The sequence below is a fragment of the Neltuma alba genome, unplaced genomic scaffold, assembly GCF_004799145.2.
Source record: "Neltuma alba isolate B1F8T4 unplaced genomic scaffold, ASM479914v2 tig00011897_pilon, whole genome shotgun sequence".
NCBI lineage: Eukaryota > Viridiplantae > Streptophyta > Magnoliopsida > Fabales > Fabaceae > Neltuma > Neltuma alba.
This window is the reverse complement of record NW_021636495.1, coordinates 225,797-247,919: the sequence shown is the minus strand read 5'-3', so window position 1 is coordinate 247,919 and position 22,123 is coordinate 225,797. Positions and strand designations below refer to the sequence as shown.

Sequence of the window (22,123 nt, the reverse complement as noted above, 5' to 3'; positions counted from 1 at the left end):
AACAAAAAATTTTAAAAAGTCTTTCTAAGCTTAACATTAATGATTACACATATTAAAGTATATTTATCAAGGGTAATTGAATTTCAATATAAAAAATTAACAAGGATATCTTAAATAAAAATATCCATTTATGATAAATAACCAACTTCCTCAATATCCGTAAATTAATTATCTAGATTTTATATTAAGGTATAAAGGTAGTGATTTTCACAACGGGAGAGTAATTAAGTCAGCATAATTTGTTTCTCCCAGTCCCTTCGGGTTACACATGCTGCTTGTTGTTATTTTTCGTACTGCCAAACCTGTTTAAAAAGACTGTAAGGGAATTCTTATATAGGTCAATAATAAAAATAATTGGCCGGAAAAGAATTAAGATTCATTGGCTCCTCAACTTAGCGCTGGGTTACGTCACAAAAGATGTAAATAAATAAATACGTAAACTCATACACTATATATAAAACTAAATTAAAATAGAGCAGATAGAAATAGGAATAGTGATTGGTCGGAAAATAAGAAAGAATGTATCCCCTAGTGGTAGATAGATCAGACCCCACGATCGACAAGCCGAGCGTGAGACGTCTTTAACTACATTAGTTTCAACTAACCATCACATACAAGAATGGTTTTCCTCGACCTATGTTGCACTGTCTCATTTCTTCTGAGCACCACAAGAACATATATGACATACAAATATCATTTATCCATTTGTTTAATTCCACATGTGTTTACCTGTAATAATAATAGCTAGCAAGTCAAATAGATATTTGACATTATTTGGGCATGGGCATGGGATAATGATCTCGACAAACTAAAAGGAAGCATGGATCATCATCAATTGCTTTTAATTATTATTAACTACATACTAACTGTACATAAATCCATTAGTTATTGGACAAATTAAAGCAAGTAAGGAGAGAGAATATATTGTATCTACTCTCTTGTCTGTTTTGAACCCAGCCAATGATGGATCATGCTCTAATAGTCTTTCACAAGAGAAGAGAAGGGGTTGCCTCCTAGAGCAGGGTCGAATTATTTGAGTGTTCATGTTTGGTGGATCATGCCCGGCAAATACCCTATATACGTATTCCAGTATTATTTTATCATATCTTTATAAATGACAGTAATAAAATAAGGTGAGAGAGAAGTATAGCTAGATATGGACAAGCCAAATCTAGCAGGTTCGGAGCATGTGAGATATTCCAAAATAGGGTCCCAACAAGGGGCAGGAAGATGAGATTTTTAATTAATAATTAATAATAATGCATGATAGAAAGAATAAAGACTAAAGAACAGAGAGAGAGGGAGCGTTTGGATTATACGTATATGCCTACCCTTTTTATTCAGTGCATTGTATTTGCATCTCTCTCTCTGACACATTCCTCCTTTTTTCCTATCCCTCCGTTTCATTTAGTCATTTTCTTGGCCTAAATTATCAACCCACCCAATACCCTCTTATTATTATATATTACTACCTCTAGTTCTAAATGTAAAAATTATTTGACTAATTTGAGTAAATTAAGAAAATAAGTTAAGTTAGTTATTTGTAATAAATATGTATTATCTTTCCTAAAATATCCTTACTAATCAAGTTTATCGACTAGAACTACTATTATTAAAAGCATTATCTTTAAAAAAAAAGATAAATATAAAAGATAAAATAGATTGCAGTCTTATATTTAGGATTAAAATAAAAATCAAATAAGATCATATATTAAAAACCGAAGATAGTAGCATGTCAAGCTATGGGGATAAGCCTCCATGCATGTTTCTTTGAATTGGAACGTACACCGACGCTACTCTCATCCCTTGCGGCGCACCCAATAATCTCATCCTGCAAGCTAAGGTGCATTCACCTTACACTGATTGATCCCACCTAAAATGAAGAAGGAAAAAAAAGAAACGAAGATAGAAACAACATGCATGATCATTCCTAATTTGACCGACCTTTCTTTCGCCAACACAGACCTTGCACGTGTTGTTGCCATGCGTACTAATATTTGATTCAGTTTGGATGCTCATCACCCAAATGATAAGCACCAAATTCGAACTTTCCAAATCAAAATTCGACGGTTTGGATTTAATCTAATTTTGTTTTTTTTTTAATGGCATTAGGAATCATTTGTGTATTGATATGAAACGTTGATTGATCACGAAGTCATACATCCATATATATATATATATATATATATATATATGGTGTCCACTATAATACAATGGTCGCAATATTGCCCACCAAACTAGAGCAATAACGATAAAACAAGTAATAACTCAGACATGTTATTATTTTTATTATTATTTGCATTTGAATATGTAAGGTTGAGTTTATTTATTTATTATTCAATTCAAATAATTAACTGATACTGTATTGAACAAGGCCAACAACTCATCACGTTGAATGTTGCACAGCCGGCCAACCGTCCAAACTAGCCAAATAAGAGCAAAAATTCAGCGAATTTAATTTTTTCCCATGTAAGTATTTGGCCAAGTCCGTCCTAGCTATACCGTGTTGCCAGCCTATCTCTTCGCCTGCTACATTTAAGACCACTTCTTCTTTACTCGTATTCTCAATATAATACTTCTCCAGTTCTAAATATGGGTCTCGTACTACAAAATAGGTTTTATATTTAAAACCGAAAGAGTAACATAATTTTATAGAATTAGTTTTTGCTGTAAAAAAAATCATGACCACGTCTTATTTCTCAAAAAAATCATGGCTTGAGGCATTTTCTCTACCCCTTCTTACCCTGAAAAAGCAGGGACACCTTGCGTCCTTAAACCGATATGAAATGCATTTTCAATTGATTTTTATATCACATTGAATGGCAAAAATAATTGGCTATATTGCAGCTGTTTGGATTGCCGTTGGAGAGAAAACTTGTATTGGAATTTATGAAAAGGAGATTTGTGGGGGTGAGTTGAAGTTTTTGCAATGTTTAGGTGCACTACCAATTTTGTTTTAAAAATTAAAAATTGGTCGCGGCTGCAGAACGCCAAATTTTGAGCTTTGGAGTTGCCAATGTCAAGCGATAAAGTATTTAAGTGAGTCCTATATTGATCCAATAATTTATTTTTATCAATAATAATTTAATTATTTTGTATTTATTATTATTTTTAGATTTATCAAAATATATACATATGATATACTATCTCAAACCCTTAATATAAGACCCAATGAACTAATTTGAAGAGATTACAAAAGCTAAATAAATTAGTTAATTATATTTTATATTACATGATCTTTCTAAAATATTTATATATATCACTAGATTAAAAATTAATTTATAAGTCAGACAAATTAGTTTGGAACAATAATACTCTTTTAATTATTTTACATTTAAACTTACTTTTTCATTACTTATCTAAATAAGTTTTAATTTATAAATTAATTTTTATAAAAATCAATCCAAATAAAAATCATATTATACTACTGACACATTTGCAAAAGTCACATGAAATAAAAAATAGTTTTACCGCCACTCCAAATTCTTCCTCTCACGGCGTCGTCAGAATTTGAGAAATGAGTGGGCTTGAGCTTCATCCTCAGTTTTCATCCCAAAAAAAAAAAAGCTCAACAAAGAAGGCTCAAACCTTTCACTTGCATATATTGTGGCCCAACAACACGGAGACATTTTCGACCTTTTAATTTTCCTTTTCAAATGACATGACTTTCTTATGGGCCGAGCCCGCTCCCACGTATACCCGAAAAAGTTAAAAAACAAAAAGGGGCATTTTCCTCACTTTCAAGAAAAACATAACCTAACCAAAGGGTTATAGGTTTAGTAGGAAAGATCAGTCTCTCATAACACAACCTAACCTTAGTTTATTATGGCCAGAGGAGGGGGGAAGAAGCAAACAGAATATATGTGCTATGGTTCATTTATTTTGGCAGTGATTTTCTTTGTTCTTTTTTCCTCCCAGAATCTTGTCAAAATTCTTTACCTCGTCGGGTGTGACAAGAAATTTATAAAATTCGTAAACATAAATTAAGCACATACTTGCATGGAACATCACAAGGCACAAAAAGTACACACACACTCTTTGTATCCCTATTATGTAATTTGAGACTACTGGCCAACGGTACAATGAACGATGGGGTCGGTGAGGAATTTAAAATAATTATTTTAGTACATAAATTACCAAGTCCCCACGCGCTATTTACCAAAAAAAAAATTGTACATAAAATATAATTGTTTTGAGCTCTGTCGCTTGGCCTGGTGGTTAGAAAGGGTGTCCAAGGTGTGCACTCGCCTCCAGGTCTCGGTTTCGACATCTCACCCCGTCTTTCTAGGCAAACTCCGGATTAGTCAATCCCTTTAGGGTCGGATAGTGAGGTAGCTATAACCTAATTAAAAAAAAAACAATTTTTTTAGTACCAAAAAACTATAATGATTCTAAATTTTACACCAATAAATAAAAATAAATCTCATCAAAATATTTGTTACCTTTGCAATAAGTATACTTTGGGTCCAAAATAACCTCGCATAACAAAATTTATTGTATGCTGAAGGCTATCCATGAGAAAAATCATCACAGAGAGTTCGACTATTACGTTTGAATGGCATTGGAAGGCCAAGGGAGCTTATAAAATGATGTATTGACAAAAAATGATATGGAGTTGATGATAGGGACATGCACTCAGTGTAATTGTCTTGTGTTTTATTGATACTTTCTTAAGAAAACAAACCATTCATGTGAGAGACTGAAGCAAGGAGGGGAATAGAAGTAGGATCGGTCTTCACAAAATATCTATGTTAAAATATTTTTACTAATTTTAATTTTAAATATACGATTTAATTGAAAATTTATTGCGTATATCGCCAGAAAAATTTGCTTTAATGATGAATATAAAATCTTAATTTTTTTATTGTTATATTTTTTATTTTTAAAATTATACTTGTTGACTACACATATTTATTAATGCAAATAGTTTTTAAGATAAATGATCAAAAGGAGGAATATTTTAAATATATTCTTTATAAATAACTAAGAGAAAATAATAAAAAAGTTAAAAATTACTAAATCACAAATCAGATTTGGTAATAATATTTTATTTGGTAGTAACAACACTGAATTGCAAATGATAATAAATTTTGTTTGACATTTCTTATTTAGAATTTAGTAATTTCTAACTTTTTTGTTATTTTCCCAGTAAAAAATTAGAAGCAGGGATAGTATCTTTAAAAAAGGAGAATTACAATAAAATTTTAAAAAAACATAATTATTAAAAAGTCTCAATAACAACATAAGCAGTATGATAACTTTTAAAGTAGAAAATGATAATTTCTGGGGCTTGTTTGATAATTATGTTTTTTTAGGACTTCATTGTAATTCTCTAAAAAACAAAACATATTTTTACAGGCAATTAATTTAACTAGGTTTTTGAAATTTATATTAATTAATTATTTAATTCTTTTTGTTTTTATGGTTTTAAAATGACAGAATAAAACAATAGAAGCACATGACGAGCGATGAAGGAGATCCGGTTAATCATTCGGTCACGGGGGATCCGCGAAAATATGCGACGCAATATTAAGCCGGAAGACCCAAATCCACATCCCAATCCCATAATCCCGTTCGAATTCGCCCTAGAGGGAACGTGCAGAGGGCATCCTATTCTGAGACACGAGAAGGCGCCGAGCCCCGCGAGCTTGAGAGGTAGAGGGATATAGAGAGGGAGATCTGCGCTCTAGGGTTTTGGTATATCCAGGTTTCCCAAGGTTAGTGAGTGCGCAATCCAAAGATTTTCTTGTATTTTTGTCTTTTTTTCTTCGAGCTGTAATTCAATCGCTGTTGAACTCCAGGCTCCAAAGGTGATTTTCATTTGGTATATGATGACGAAATTTGTGTGTGAGAAAGAAGTGTGCTTATTATGTGCAGGGGGCGAGTGTGAGAGATTTAGAGAGAGAGGGGTGAGAACGCTGAGTGCTGAGCTGAGAGAGAAGGTGGAGAGAATTTTTCTATTTTTAAATGTTTTAGGAATTTCTCCCCCTGCTGCCGTCGGTTCTCTGTCCTTGCATCTTGTCGAATTTCCTCATGGAGCAGCGAAAACTTGTGGTTAGTCCTTGTCATTCAGTTTGTTTGCGTTTACATGTTACCCGTAAATTACAATGCTAAAGCTTCTCATATTTCCCCCCTTTTTAATTCTATGTTTCCTTGATTAGTTAATCCTTTGCTGTAATCACATAACTGCATCTCAGGTTTTGGGTATTCCTTGGGAAGTCGATACTGAGGGGTTGAAAGATTATATGAGCAAATTTGGTGAATTGGAAGATTGTATTGTCATGAAGGTCAGTCCCTTGTGGTCTCTCTCTCTCTCTCTCTTGTACCCGGGGTTTAAGCACTCCTGTGTATTATTATGGCATATGTGTTTGATGACCATTAACCTTGAATTGACCCAGTTAAACGTGATGATTTTATTTTATTTGTTATTTGTTAATATTAGCTGGTTATATTGATTAAATTTTCTTTTCATACACTTTGTACCTGTATGAACTAAGGTTGATTGATTATGGATCTTTTCTTTTCTTTCTTTCATTGTTTTTTTCCCCCAAATGAGATGATCCATAGTATTTATTTATCCTGGAATCTGGATGGGAATTGATCTCACCAATAAATTGTGCAATAAAAGCAAGTCCCCTTAACCTTTCACTGCATTACAATTCTTGGTTAGTAAAATTTAGGCCTCTCTCAGTCCAAAGAAATCTTAAGCAATCTGATAAACAATTTATCATCCTCCTTACTTTTAACATAGATTTCCTTGCTGTAAAATTTTGAATATAAATTTTATTTTTCCTACCTCAATGCACCTGAGTTCCATTGGAAGTGTAAGCTGATTTATCTGCTTTGGTGTAATCCATGCTCTATTTTCTTGTAAAGGCAGGCCAAAAATTCTATTCTAATAGTTTAGTGTCAACTGACAAGTGGATACTTGTACTTCCTTGGTGAAGATTGGAGAATGGAACTTAAATGCATAACCTTGGTGTAGTAAAAGAAGTCAGAAAATAAGCTAGTCTTATACTTTATGGCTTTACTCGTAGGTGATCAAGCATAGTTGTCTTATAGAGGGTTAGTTGGAGTATAGAGTTATAGATCAATTAATGTTGATCCTAAAATATTGTTTTTATTGTATTGAAATTTTCTGGACGCATGTTTTACTAATAGTATTTGTGAATTTTAGGAGCGGTCAACTGGCCGGTCTCGTGGTTTTGGATATGTTACATTTGCATCAGTTGATGATGCTAAGGTAATGATTTATATACGTTTACATATATTTATAGCTGGCGATGCATATGTGCTGAGTCTTCAGTGTGACGACATTATGGCTGCAGACAGCATTATCAAGCGAACATGTTCTTGGCAATAGGATGCTGGAAGTCAAAGTGGCCACACCAAAGGTTTCCTTCTAACTGATATTTATGTTTCTAATCTTATGTTTCTACTTTTTCTAGCCTGCTTTGGTTCTTTTCAATTTTTGTGTTGTTTTATGTCTGTATAATTCCATGGACATAAAGATTTACTTATTCTTGATATTGTGCCTTCGTGTTGAAGGAGGAGATGAGGGCACCAGTGAAGAAAGTTACCAGAATTTTTGTGGCCAGGATTCCACCATCTGTAACAGAAGCAACTTTTAGAAGGTATGGATGTTCTTTCTTCATTAAATGGGTGATAAGACTCTCCTTGCCTTGTTGTATCCTCTTTAAATGTATCAATTAGTATCAGGAGGTGATAATATTATAGCATTACTCTCATTCCGATTTTCCTTCTTGCAGTCATTTTGAGAAATATGGTGAGATAACAGATTTATACATGCCAAAGGTACTTCTGTCCCTGTGATCAATAGACACATTAATACATACGTTTATGTATGCACTTTATTGTTTGAACATTTGTGTGTATTCAATTGCCCTACAGATCTTGTCCTTTTCTTTTCTTTCTTTTTTCCTTTTTTGAGAGGATGCATCATGATTTATTTCAATTCTGCTAGTGGAATAAGGCTTCTTGTTGTTCATACAGGACCAGGGCTCAAAATCACACCGGGGAATTGGTTTCATAACTTTTGCTAATGCAGGTACCTAATTCTCTCTCATGCTTGCCCAAAAGGAAAAGAAGATTCTCTCTCAGCTGTGCTTTTAGCTGTTTGCATTTTATAAATTTATAATGGCACCATTTTTTTTTTAATAATTAAACATCATCTTGGCAATTTTCTTGGATTTTGATAAACATTGGCAAAAAGAGAAATTTGAGAGTAATTTAATAGTTAATAAGGCGGGAACATCTGTTTTTGGTAAAATACAAAACCAAGGACAAGGTAATTTGTGTTTTGCTTAAATGTCAGCTTGATAGGCACACGAGTTGTTGCTGCAGAAGTGAAGTGGAGAAAGTTACTGGGAATTTTTTTTTTTTTTTTTGGGGATGGGTTTGAAATCCTCCTAAATTTCTTGAAGTGTCCCAGAGTCTTTTTAAGGGTGGAGACCGGGGTGACACAACTCGTCTTCAAATATATGCATGCAAAGCTTCATAGAAGTTTTACCTGGCAGGATGGAGTTGATAGAGAATAATATTCCGTAATTTCTACCCATCGGTACTAGGTTGATAATAATGTATTTTGTAGTCTAGTGATAGGCATTTATTAGAAGTCTTGGTTCTACTCCTTATGGCCCTTCATTATGTTTTCTCGATGTCAAATTTGTAATTAGGTGTGTGGATTCAAAAGTCCGTGAAAAACATTAGTATGTCATTTCTGTCCAGTGCAAGGTATTAAAAGCCTGCGAGTCATTGAATTGGTGACTCACCGGTTTAGAGTTTAGAGCCTGTGGGTGAACTAGTTATAATTAATTAACATAATATAATTTTATTTATATTCTATTTTAATTTTAATTATGAAATAAATTGTAATACAAATATACAAAAATATTTCAACTGAACAAACAACAATAAAATTAAAAAAATAAAGATGGGAAGTATAAACATAATTTAAAAAATTTAATAAATATTTTATAATTTAAAAATTAAAAATAAAATAACTGTGACTTAAATGTGCTTATAGTTTACAATTTTATAATGGTTATCAGTTTTTAGTCTTGATGGATTAAACCCATGGTTTGCATAAGAAGTTGTATTTTGGTTCTTTCAAGTGTAGATTTGTCTTGTGTTGATGTCTCTCGGGGCACCCTTTGGAAGTCAGTGTCATCAATAAACTTTCATGGCCTTCATGACATCGTGGAGAAACTTAGTCTTTCCTTAGAAATATGGTTGAGAAGATGGACCAAGCACTGAAAGAATCTTTTTGCGTTGCAGAATCTGTGGAGAATTTAATGGCAGATACTCATGAACTGGGAGGTTCTGCTGTGGTTGTTGATCGGGCAACACCAAAGGCAAGATTTTGTATAGTTAAAAGGAGCTGCAAAATTCTGATTAACTGTATTTTCATGGCCGGATAGGAAAAACTTTGCTGCCTTAAGTTTGTGAAACTGCTTTAATGTGCACAAGTCCATTATTTACTCACAGAAAGATGTCTGATCATCAGTAATGTTCTGTGTGATTTTTTTTTAGTTGATTAACTTTAATTCTATCCTGTCAGGAAGATGATTTCAGGCCTATTGGCAGAATGTCACAGGGAGGGTATGGTGCATACAATGCATATATATCTGCAGCAACTAGATATGCAGCCCTTGGTGCTCCTACTTTGTATGATCATCCTGGCCCAGTTTATGGAAGTAAGCATGGAAGCAGTGTCCCATGTTGTTGACCAGTTGTTATAACTTGCTGATTGCCTTGTTGTTTTAATTTTTAGGGGGAGAACCCATTCGTGGAATGGGCAAAAAAATTTTTGTTGGCCGCCTTCCCCCTGAAGCAACAGCTGATGATCTTCGCCAGTATTTTGGAAGGTTTGGCCGTATTTTAGACGTATATGTTCCAAAGGTGAGAAATTTTATTAAGAAACAAAAGCATTTGTGAATTTTGAAAGATGACTTATTGCTTGTCTCGTTGGTTCTAGGATCCCAAGAGAGCAGGCCATAGAGGTTTTGGTTTTGTAACTTTTGCTGAAGATGGTGTAGCAGATCGTGTCTCTCGGAGGTCTCATGAGATTTGTGGACACCAGGTACTTTAATTGGATTTAGTTCTGTGTATGCCATTATTTAAATCTACAGGAGTCCTCTGTTTGCTGTTTTGCCTCTCTCTCTCTCTCTCTCTCTCTCTCTGCGCCACCCCCCTTTTGGAGGTGAATTTTGAACGTAGTGTTTAAGATGATGTTTTAAGGGATCCGTGTCTGGAAATAACACCCCCCCTGGCCCAAAAAAAAGGGTGGAGCTCAGTGCCGATTATTACCTAGAGGTCTAGGTGATATTATATCACAATACACAATGCACAGTATGACATTATTTAATTATTTAATTAGTAGAATAACTTTCCTCTGCCGGAAATGAAATTTAAAATAACACTGCAATTAGAAAATGATAATATGTTACTTGATTTGACCTTAGAAAGTGTAACCTATAGTAATGAACTGTGCCAGTTATCTTACTTTCTTTGATAGATTATATAGAATAGCATAGATGGTACGAAATATGAAAAAATGGTTGCGTGCGAGCAAAGACGCCCATGATATATGTATAGATTTCACCAGTACAAATGGACCTACAGCAGTCTCGAATATGTGGATTTTTTTGACATCACAATGTCAGCTCCAGTGGTGAATTTTTTATGATGCATGCACGTGCACATGTGGAGGTTTCACAGATTTATTCTTCTGAATCATGTGTTGCTCTAAATTCCCTGTGTAGTCAATGCATGGTTTGAGTTACAAACTTGCATATGCAGGTTGCTATAGATTCAGCCACGCCTCTTGATGATGCTGGGCCCAGTTCGAATTTTATGATGAGCAGTGTGGATACTTTTGGGGGATATGGTGGTCCTATGCGCACCTATGGGAGGATGTATGGTAGCCTGGACTTCGATGATGTAAGTACATCACTGATTTTATGATCGAATTATTGAACTAGACTTCGATGATGTCTGTACGTCAATGATTTTATGATCGAATCATTGAACTAAGTACAAAGCTTTGTTTTGATGGAGACTTCAGTTTTATTTGTATACTTTTGTGTAAATTATGTAAAATTCAATTAATTGTCTGCTGGTGCAAGTGTACCTTGCATCAGAACGATCTGCTAAAGCACAAGACTATTGAATTTAAAGTGCATGTTTTGGACTTAGGCACTGTATTTGGTTTTGCAGTGGGGTTATGGAATTGGAAGTGCAAGACCATCGAGGGCAGATTGGAGGTATAGGCCATACTGAGGAGCGTGAAGCATGAGTTTCAACAATTAGTGGTCTTTCTACCATCAGCTCCGTTGGTTTGGATTGACCTCTCTTTTGTAAACATCCAGATAAACACTTTGTTGTTACTTTATTAACTTATTCAGTTAACAGTAATGGAACGCGTGGTGAAAAAACGGATTGGCGTCTGTAACATGTACTTTGCAGGCATGTCTACTGTTATATGTTCTCTTATTATAGCCCCTAGCTCAAAGGGAAAATTATATCGATGTGATTAACTTTTAAATTTTATGAATTCGATGATTTCATGGTTATTTTCACCTGCAAAATGATTGAGATTGGTTGCATTGCTCGACTATGGGGAATGGGATGCAGAGAAAAGAAGCGTTGCTCTTCAAAATTAACATGAATCATGCCTGCTTTCGTAAGGCAAGTTAATTGCAAACAGGAAGGAACCTTTGACGTTTCACCAATCGCTAGGCTCAAATCTGATTGTCGCAGTTCTGTGCCTCTGCCCTCGTGCCACTGTGTTATTCAAGATGATAGGCAGGATTATTCAATGTAAACCGTACATGAGTTTTGTATGGTATGGATGCGTATAAGCATATTACTATCTAAAGTCTGGCCTGTCCTGGTAATATATAAAATTGCAAAAACCCGTATTATTCATAATATTATTATCTGAGTGGATTATCTTAAACTTTGAAACGTTATAGTATGTTTTTATTTGCATATCCTTTGTACCCCAATTTCATAAATTATGAAATGTATTGAATAGATTTATTTTTTGTTTTAACGTTTTGCCCTTATTAAATGAAGAGTATTTGAAAAATATGTTTTATATTTTCTTTCACATATTTAAGTCAATAAAGGTAAAATTAGAAAAAAACTTATTATCATACAAGTAATTTACATTTAAAAATAATTTTTCTCTCCTACAAGTGACTCATAAATGGGAAATGCATTATACTACCACATGTCCATAATATAAGAAATTTTTAGAAGAAAATTTTGGTTTTAAAATATAAGTTGACAGGTTAATTAATGATATACTTTCACTTTATCCTTTATTACAAAAAGGAGAGGTAATTTTAAATACAGGAGAGAGAAGAAGGAATTTTCTAATCCCATTCTTTAACAAAAATAAAATATGTAACCCTTGTCAATTTGAAAATATTCCTTAATTTGTGAAAAAAACTCAACTAACATCTTATATTATATATTATGAACCGGTGGAAGTAGTTTTGTAACAAAAGACAAAGTGCGAATGGTAGCTAAGTGTGTTAAGACAGTTAATTTTGAATTACGAAAGGTTATTAACCGCACAAATTACTTGGTTTAGTTCTTAGATGCGGTATGACAGCCTCGAAGTGTTTCAAGTTTTCGAGACTTGCCCTGAGGAGAAAATGAGTGCGCGCGCGCGTGCGTGCGTGCGTGTGTATATATATATATAAGACTAAAATACACAAAACTTCCTTAAACTTTGAATTAGTTGCACACCATCTCTCTAATCTTTAAAAGTTTAAATTAAGAATCCTAACGTTTCATGTTTTGAATATAAATTCTCCTGTGGTTAAAATTACTGTTAACTTTAACAGTTTTTGTCATGTTAAAATTTTAAATTTTTTTTAATTATATATCATATCAACTAAAAAAATAATACTTATCATTTGACATAAATTTTAAGTATTTTATTTTTTTTCATTTAAAAAGACATGATTAGATAAATATTTTAAATATTTTTTAAAGTATTTTATACTTTTAATCATTTCATTTTAAATTTTTAGAAAAATTTCAAATACCATGTCAAATGTCAAATATTATTTTTTAATTGATATGATATATAATAAAATATATAAAGATTGTGACATGACAAGTTCCGTTAATGTTAACAGTAATTTTAATGGCAGGGAAGTTTATAATCAAAACATGAAATATCAGGATTCTTAACTTAAACTGTTAAAGGTCAGGGAAGTGATGTGCAACTAATTCAAAATTTAAGAAAGTTTTATGAAAAAAAAAAAGTAAAGAAAAAGAGAAGGGGTAAGAGTTAAGATGGGGGCGTAGATTTCCCACAATTATTGTACGAGGGGTAATATTTAGAGCAGACTGGGCTCCATATTCTGACGATGGAGGAACAGACAATGGAATGAGGACCCCTCATCGTGGCGTACGTGAAATTATTGAAGCTACCACATCGATATCAGGCTGTAAGTTTTCTACACTGCTGAAACTCACCTAATAATGTTGTGCATCGCAACAAAGACATTCTCTGAATGAAACTCAGATTGCTGTTCTGGTGAACTAAATTTTGCCTGGGTCTCGAGCCATTCTGTACCCCTTCCTTACAAGGGAATTCCTCTTCCCTGATCTTGTGAATTGCCCATGACAGAAACCTAGAGCCTACCATACGGCCATGGACGTCATTTCATAATTGCAAGCCATTCTTGAATCAATTCCCCAAAGCATATAAATAGAAGCCGGAGAAATGAGTCTGGTTGCCAGGTTCTTTACACTGTAATTTCAGCCAGTTTTACGGTGGTAGAAGAAGATTAGATTAGTGCGAGGAAGTGGATATGAAAGGTGTTGCAATCAAGGGGGTTTTTGACTAGCCAATTGAAAAGGCCCCAGGATAGTTACAGCTCAGTCGCGTGTTGATGAACCAATAATGTGGATGAATAATTTGTGTGTTCTTTTAGGGGATGATGATTGATGACAAGGCAGGGACCAAAATAGGAGGAAGATTAATGAGCCGAAGCTCGCCCTGCAATAATGCAAACCAAGAAACGGACGTTCAGAGTGAGGAAGTTCTACTACAACCTAAACCAAACGGCGTTTGCCTCCCTTTGCTGGACAGACGCATGAGAGTAGTGTACTTTGAATTGAACACAGTAAGTTCCTTAAGGAATCCTATTCCCCTCCAAGTCAAGTCAAGACATTTGGCACCAAATTAAATAGCTCCAGGATGGATGTGTTTAGCTTGGAATTCCATTTCCTCCACATTTTTTCTTTATATTTAGCTCCTTGGCATATTTCTCATCTAAGCAAGACACATTTCATTTTACAAACATGTACTTGTCTTCTATATTAACGTAAAACTTTTTCGGGTTCTTGACTTTTGGATTTATTCCCAATTTTATTTTATGGTTTGTATCTTGAAAAAAATTCCTGACATTGACAACCCCTTGAAAGTCACACCACCCTATTCCCACTCACCGCTCCTATTCATGACACATGTTACTTGTAATACGTTATCGCACATCAATAAATTTATTAAATTGACATGAGTTTTTACTTTATTTTTATTAAAGTTTCTCTCTTTCTTTTTACATTTACAAACCATTCTCATATATCTTCTTCCTTTCTCTCTTTCCAATAAAAATTAAATATAAAGATAAAATTGAAAAATAAGCATTAAATATATTATAAGTAACTTACATTGAAAACTAACAAGTGTCTTTCATTTAGAATCAGAGTGGTATAAGTCACTTGTACTCTATTCTCACATATTAAGAAATATAGTGAAATTGATAATAAAAAAAAATGACACTTGTCCTTGTTAAAGAAAGGTATTAATAAAAGAATGTATTGTACATTTTCTCATATTTTTTATTGTATTCAATAGAGATAAAATTAAAAAATTATCATTAATTACGCTATAAATGACTTACACCGAGTAACAAACATTTTTTTCCTGTGAGTAACTGGTGTAGTGATAGAGTGATGTCCTTTTACATGCTTCTAAAATTATTCATACCTAGTGCATCTAAACACAAAAAATACACAAACACTTGTAATAAACACCTGTCATTTATTAAAGAGTAAAATTGTGAAAAAAAATACTTTCTTGAGGATTTAAAGAGATAATCATTTCTTGAGTCCAAAAAAAAAAGAGATAATCATTTTATTTATGGCAGCAGATTTTCTTTTCTTTGGGGGGGGGGTGTTGAAATAAGTGGGAGCATTTAAAACGCTGAAAGTAGAAATAGAGGTGAGATGGGGAGGGGGTGGAGCCCACAGAGGGAAAGCCCATAATTTGAACCAATAAATGAAGGAGGGGGTGGGGCCCATCTGAGAAGGAACGAGACAGGCAGCAATAGGCGGTGCCGGAGGGAACGCTACGGCCTCAGCCTATCTATGACTTTTGATCCCAACATCGTCAACGGTGCTGCCAGTGACCGTTGCCCATGGCCCTCCCGCCCCCGTCTTTTCCCCTCTCATTTTCTTCTCTCCTCTCTCTCATTTTTGCTTAATTCCTTGTCCCCTTCTGGGATATAACAGTACTATAAAAACTTAATAATTAATTTAAAAATATTAAAATAATTATTTAATTAAATTATTCATAATAAATACGTCCTAACTTCTCTAAACCATCTTTCTATATTTAAAACTAAATTTAATTATTAACTAAATTGTATATTAATATGTATTTTGTATTTATTCCATCTCCATGCCCAAGTTAACGTTCGTTTTATTTGAAGCGTATAGGATCATGACATTGACCTCACCAAGGATCGAACTCAGGTTTCTCCCGTCTGGATTCATGCCACCTGTTCTCTCATTAAATGCACCTGCTTTTAATTCAAGCAACTTCTTTTTTTGTTTGCTTTTTTTTTTTCCGTTTGTGAGAGAAAGGTAGCGTACACACACATAATTTTCTTACTGTATAGGATCAAATCAGAGAGAGAACATTCAAATTTTTATTATAATTAATATAATTTTTTGTCTCCAAAATTTAAATTTATTTTAGTTTTTTATCCTTCCAATTTTAAATAAATGGTTTTAGTTCATAAAATTTAATCTGTCTTAAAACATTAATCTCTAAAGGTATAATAATTATTAAAATCTGCTAAAGTATCATCAATGACGTTAGAAGTGATGATGTTGACTTGTCAAATGACATTTACTTAGATCCTGTGTGAATAATAGAAGCAAAAATTACATAAAGGTCATTACCAAGAAAATTAAATATAAAAAGTCTCTTGAAAATCATCAAATTAATTTGAAGTTCTAAAAGATCTCATTGCAAAATATTCTACTTATTTAATTACCAAATTGCCTTCATTTTTTTAAGTATAAATTGATAGCCGAAAGGGCAACCATTAACACCTTAAAGTACAATGATTAACAACTAACATGATAGGTATTAATAACACATTTTCTCAGCGCATCACGAAGATTTAATGCATTGTATCTTAAGGTGTTAATAATTGTCCTTTCAGTTGTCAATGCATACTTAAAACAAAAAAATATGAGGGCAATTTAGTAATTAAACCAGTGAATTTTTGACAATAAGGTCAATTAGAACTTCAGATTAATTTAATGCTTTTAAAAAAATTTGTATTTAATTTCTTAGGTGAGTCCTTAATGCCATTTTTCTATAATAGAATATAACACAGTGAATAGTTCTTGAAACGAATAGTGAAGAAAAAAAAGGGGGGCTAAATAGTTGGGATTTGAGGACCTATTTTTTTTTTACTCTTCTGTTATCTATATAAGATCTAGCTAAGTTCCATCTACTAAGTCTATATCATCATTTTATCGTTACTGTTTGACACTTCAATAAATTTTAACACCATCACATTTTTTAGGATTAATGTTTTAAAGTAGACTAAATTCCAGGCACTAAAACAATAAATTTAAAATTTGAGAGATTAAAATTAAAATAGACCCAAATTTCAAGAACTAAAAAGTTATATTAACCCTTTTTATTATGCAATTCTTTTTTTCAAAACAAAAGTGAAAAATTTGCAAAATATATTTTTAAAAGGAAGTATTGTTAAAGTTAATTGGGGTTTCATGTTATTTGTTTGCTCATAATAATAATAAAAAAAAAAGGAACGGAATAAAAGAAGAGAGAGAAGAGTGGGAAATAGAAGAGACAAATACAAGCAGTGGGCGGAAGAAACAACTCAAAATGAATGGGTCATGCCTCCTCTTGGGCGTGCCAATGCTACAGTCCTTCACATGCTCCCAATTCCATGCACATCTTCCTCTCCCATGCTCCCTCCCTGATCCCTCCTCCTCCAAAACAACCCCCTCTCTATGTATGTGTGTTTATAGATATATATATATATATATATAAACACGTATATGTGTGTGTGTATACACACGCTTGCATGCGTGTGAGAGAGGCTAATTCTATAATCAGTTGAGAAGGAGTAGTGACAAATCAAAACTAATATTAAGATCTTAAGTTAGTAAATCAATTAGCACATTCATTTTCTTTGCAAGTAAAAAAGAAAATGTAAGTGCCTCCACAAAAGATTAATATCATTTTTAGTCTCTAGAATTTGATCTCATTTTAATTTTGATTATGAAATTTAAAGTCAATAGTTTTGATTTCTAAAGTTTCATTTCATTTTAGTTTTGGTTTCTAAAATTTAAATTAAGTGATTTTAATCACTGAAATTTAATTTTATTTTGGTTTCAGTTTTTATCTCAGGAATCAAAAATTTTAAACCAGACCAAAATCAAAATAAATACTACCTCCGGCACTTAATATAATACCTTATTTGATTTTTATTTTGGTTTTAAATATAAGAGCCCAATCTATTTTGTCTCTTATATTTATATATTTTTTTACAAGGTAGTCCTTCTAATAATTGTTGTTCTAACCAATACACTTGATTACTAAAAATATTAAAAAAAATACTTATTTATTATAAATAAATAAATTTATTTTTTTAATCTTATCAAATTAGTTAATCAACTCTTATAATTAGAACATGAGGTAGTATTAGAAACTAAACTGAAATGAGACTAACGAAACTTATGATTGAGCTTTAGGAAATGTGAAATGGAAGACTGAGAAGCTTCCTTGTACGGAACCTTTTGAGGCCCCCTCATCAAATCACATGACATGTTCTTCCCCTCGCTTCGCTCCCTTCCAACCTGTTTTTTTTTTTTTTCTGGGAATTATTAAATATCCCAATCTGTCGCCCTTTATTAAAGCACCAATCATCCTCGATATAAAATATGGAAAAATTAAACAAATTGTTATAAAATTGAAATCAATTTACACTTGTATATTATCTCCTTTCTAATTTTTCCTGAAATAAATTACCTACGTTTAGTTTTTTTATGCAAATAATTAATCGGATTATACATGATTGATTATTCACGACTAACGATCATGGCCTCAAAGTAAATTACGTGTGGTTCAATACTTTCATTTTATTTTTTAAAATAAAATAAATAATTCAGTTGCTCCCAAATCATTTGTTTTGACGTATGAAAATCAAATGAAAGGAAAAGGAAAATAAATCTTTTGGTAATGGTGGTTATGATTTGATTGTAACTTAGTCCCTATAATTTAATTTAATACAACTTATTCTCTATAATTTTAATCATTTAAAATTTTAGTTCTTAAATTTTACAAAATATATAATTTTATTTTTAAAAATTTGGGAATCAATTATTTAAATGGTTAAACTATGAGTAGAGGGACTAAGTTATATTCAATTAAACTTAAAAGACCGGATTACAATTGAATTAAATTAAAATTATAAAAATCAAATTGCACCAAATTAGAACTACATGGACTGTAAAATTATTTGTTTAGAAGGAAACAATACTTTCGTTGAAAATGTCTCGTTTAACACTTAATAAAAACAGAAATATTTTAATGGCAAGATAAACAAACAGGAAATTTTTATTATCATGATAATAAAGAATTTCCATTCTCTAAAACCTACTTGTCTTTGCTTATCTTGGTAAAGGAATGATTTAGAATTATTTTTTCCCAATTTCAGAAAAGATGGGGTGCGCGCGCGCGTTTGTTTGAGATCACTGCCCCTCGTCTAGTTCCCTTTTTCTCCTATACGTCTCCTCTTGCAAGTCCATTTCGTCTCTTATCACCATCTTAATCAACTCATTCTTTTCTGGCCAAAGGTGGAAAATAATTATTTTCCATTTTTTGCAACAAAATAGGCTTTTTGGTTTCCCCTAGCTTCTTTAATAGTTTAATTAATATCATTTCAAGAGGTGTTTAGATGACTCAATAATCACTTTAAAAAGTATTTTTTTATAAATCGAGACAAATTTTTTTACATATTTATATCGTAAAAATGTTTTTAAAACTATAATTTTATTTTTACCTAGATACTCCCTGTTACAAGTAATATCTTCGCTAGCAAAACGACAGAAGAGTAGGCTTTAATGGTGGGCACTCATACTCCCTCCTCAAGAATGAAAAGATGCCTTCAACGTCAAATTCTAAATTTGTGAATTCGAATCTTACTGTTATTACAAAGATATTATTAGTAAGTGATCTGTAAGATTTCTGTAAGCATTTTCTGAATGGCATATCCTCATCAAGCTCCCAAGATTCAATTCACTTGAACTTTTTTTTTTCAAAAAAGAAAAAGAAAAGATGCTTTCAGCAGATAAAAATATAAAGATAAAACTAAAAACGATATCACATGTGCACACGTGCACTGTTGAATTTATAAATGATGCAGATAAATATTGCTCTTATCCGGTAAAAAAAAGACAGAAAACAAGAGGTAATTGCTCATCAGTCGGCGCTGTTTAAAACAAACAGTATGTAAACTATTTTATTTATATATGTAAACATTTAATTATGAACCCTTTGATCTATATTCCATGTTGTTCCGTAACAGTACAATACAGCTTTTTACGCTCACCTTTCCCAATTCCTCATTCATTGTTTACAAAACACGCCCCAATGTCTTTACCAAAATTAAAATTCAATTTCTTTTTGCCCTTTTTAGTGAACAAAGAGAAGGAAATGAGAAACGCTATGAACCGGAAACTGACTCTGCAAGTTTCCCGATCCTCTCCACCAATTCAGGCGATAGCTTCTTAACCGGTTTCCTTTCCTTCTCCCGTCGAAAGTCGAATCCTAGAGCGTCCGACACCTCCTCGGAGCTCCACCCGGCTTTACGGAGCGAGTCCGAGAGTCGATCCGCTTTCAGCAACAGAGCATCCAGCACCGCCTGATTATCCAACATCACCATCTCTCCTTCGAAGAACCCTGCCGCAGATACCTCCACGATATCGGATACATCCGACTCGCTCCAACCGCCTTCTCTCAAAACCGACCCGATTTGCCCTATGTATTCCTCAACCCATTTCGGGACTACGGACCGGGGGATCTCGAAGAATCTCCCCGGCGAAGATGTCGACGAAGACGATGAGTTTCTACGCCGCCGATCAACGGCGGCATCGCTCCAAAACTCGACCCACCTCGGTGTTCTTCCTCCTGCGACGATTCCTGTGTCTAAGCTCCTCCTCGAGAAGTTGGTCGACGAACCCGCGGATTTCTCGCTAACGGATCTCTGCTTCTTCAGTATAAGATCGGATTCGGAGCTCTGGAAAAGAGACTCGCGATCGAAGAAGTCCGATAGATCCAAACCGCAACAGAAGATCCTATTCTCGTCCACGAAGAATATAGGATTCCCGGCCAGGGAGGGATTACAAGGAATGTAACAATGGTTGAAGATAGGAATCAAAAGAGGAGCTCGCTTGAGCGCATTCCTGGCGACTCGTAATGCCTTTTCCGGTTCGCACGGCCTCGGACCCCAGGACTTGGACCAGAAAGTATTCCTGGCAATTTGAAAACAAATCGCAGCGATTGGCAAATCCAGCGAAGCACGAAGGTGGAGTCGAGCACCAGGGGAGCGCCAGTCTGGGAATCCCGGGCCGACGGGAAGGCCAGCGGCGAGAACGGCTCGAAGGTCCGGTGGGAATGCGAAACCGAACTCAGCCTCTGCTCTAGCAAACTCCGCATCGGAGAGACCAGGTTGAACCTGTATGCCTGAGCTGCGGAGGTGAGTCATGACTTTATCTGCCAGAGAAGAGAACGACAGGAGGCCGTTACGTGCAGGCAGGGAGGATGAGGAAGAGGAAGTGGCCGGAACGGACGCAGCACGGGCAGAGAGTCGCCGTAGGCCGGCAACATGAGCCGGGTTAAGACCGGTCATCCTCCGGTCGACGTCGACCATTGTTATCTAAAGCGATAGGCGATCGGCTTTTGAGTTCGAAATTGATCTGGGTCAGTGGTCGTATCTTCCGTGTCCACCGAAGTTACAGTTTTTGGCAGTTTTCTGCTTTGAGCCAGAGAATCAAAATGAGAGAGATGGTGGGAGCGAAGTGAGAGAGAAAAGCTTGGGAGTCGGAGGCAGTGAAGTGCTTTTTCGCAGGAGACTTTAGCATGTGGAGAAAGCATCCTCATTTATAGCAGGCCTTAGGGCCCACAATAGAATTTCGGTAATATAATTTTTCCCCAAAACAATAATGATAACGATATTCTTATTTCCCTAAATAGCCTTGTCATTTTTTGACTATGACTCCCTGATATCTATATGGTGAAAAAACTGATATTGCTTTTTTTTTTTTTTTTTGTGTGGCTAGCAGCAAGGTGAAATTGTCGTCAAGAAAATATATTTAAATATGCACTATTATTTATGATAGTACAATTATTGTTTTCAAATTAATAGCATTTCAGGAATTTTTCTTATTTAAAAAATATTTAAATATGCATATCCCGGGGGAAACAGTTGTGAATAAGGAAGCGATGAGCTGTGGAGCAACGGACAAGTGTGAGCATTGGGAGTTGTTATTTTGTTGGGAGGCTGTCCCTTTATCAGCGGGATTTCCCAATTCACGCGCTGCTAATTTTAACTTAAATGAAACTAATCCCATGGCTTAATTAATTAATTAATTAATTAGGAAATAATCACAGAACTAAAACAGGAAAACAAGAAAACAAAGAAGGAAAAAAAAAGGGTGTGTCTAGCATGACATGATTTGGTGTGTTGAGGAGGGGGTTTTAGAGTAATAAAGCAAAGAAATGATTGGGTTTGTTTGGAGAGTGAGG

General features: G+C 34.0%; 2 protein-coding genes across 2 annotated transcripts; one reads left to right on the top strand and one right to left on the bottom strand.

Moving 5' to 3' along the window:
- Positions 1-5,550: 5,550 nt before the first annotated feature.
- On the top strand, positions 5,551-11,600 carry LOC114719185 (RNA-binding protein Musashi homolog 2-like). The gene is made up of 14 exons (XM_028904645.1): positions 5,551-5,717; positions 5,878-6,054; positions 6,198-6,287; positions 7,178-7,243; positions 7,329-7,394; positions 7,549-7,634; positions 7,770-7,815; positions 8,014-8,068; positions 9,298-9,374; positions 9,581-9,716; positions 9,794-9,921; positions 9,998-10,102; positions 10,822-10,962; positions 11,239-11,600. Exons 2-14 carry the CDS (start codon positions 6,034-6,036, stop codon positions 11,299-11,301), a joined length of 1,080 nt encoding a protein of 359 aa, XP_028760478.1. The 5' UTR covers positions 5,551-5,717; positions 5,878-6,033; the 3' UTR covers positions 11,302-11,600.
- Positions 11,601-19,832: 8,232 nt separating this feature from the next.
- On the bottom strand, positions 19,833-21,456 carry LOC114719191 (uncharacterized). Its single transcript, XM_028904650.1, has one exon. It carries the CDS (start codon positions 21,246-21,248, stop codon positions 20,043-20,045), a length of 1,206 nt encoding a protein of 401 aa, XP_028760483.1. The 5' UTR covers positions 21,249-21,456; the 3' UTR covers positions 19,833-20,042.
- Between the last annotated feature and the right edge of the window lie 667 nt (positions 21,457-22,123).

Bases quoted from the DNA above. Each gene is read 5' to 3' on its own strand.
- LOC114719185 (XM_028904645.1), top strand. From the start codon at position 6,034: ATGGAGCAGCGAAAACTTGTG. The intron at 7,395-7,548 runs GTTTCCTTCTAA...TTCGTGTTGAAG, and splicing joins TCAAAGTGGCCACACCAAAG to GAGGAGATGAGGGCACCAGT. The intron at 10,963-11,238 runs GTAAGTACATCA...TTGGTTTTGCAG, and splicing joins GTAGCCTGGACTTCGATGAT to TGGGGTTATGGAATTGGAAG.
- LOC114719191 (XM_028904650.1), bottom strand. From the start codon at position 21,248: ATGGTCGACGTCGACCGGAGGATGACCGGTCTTAACCCGGCTCATGTT.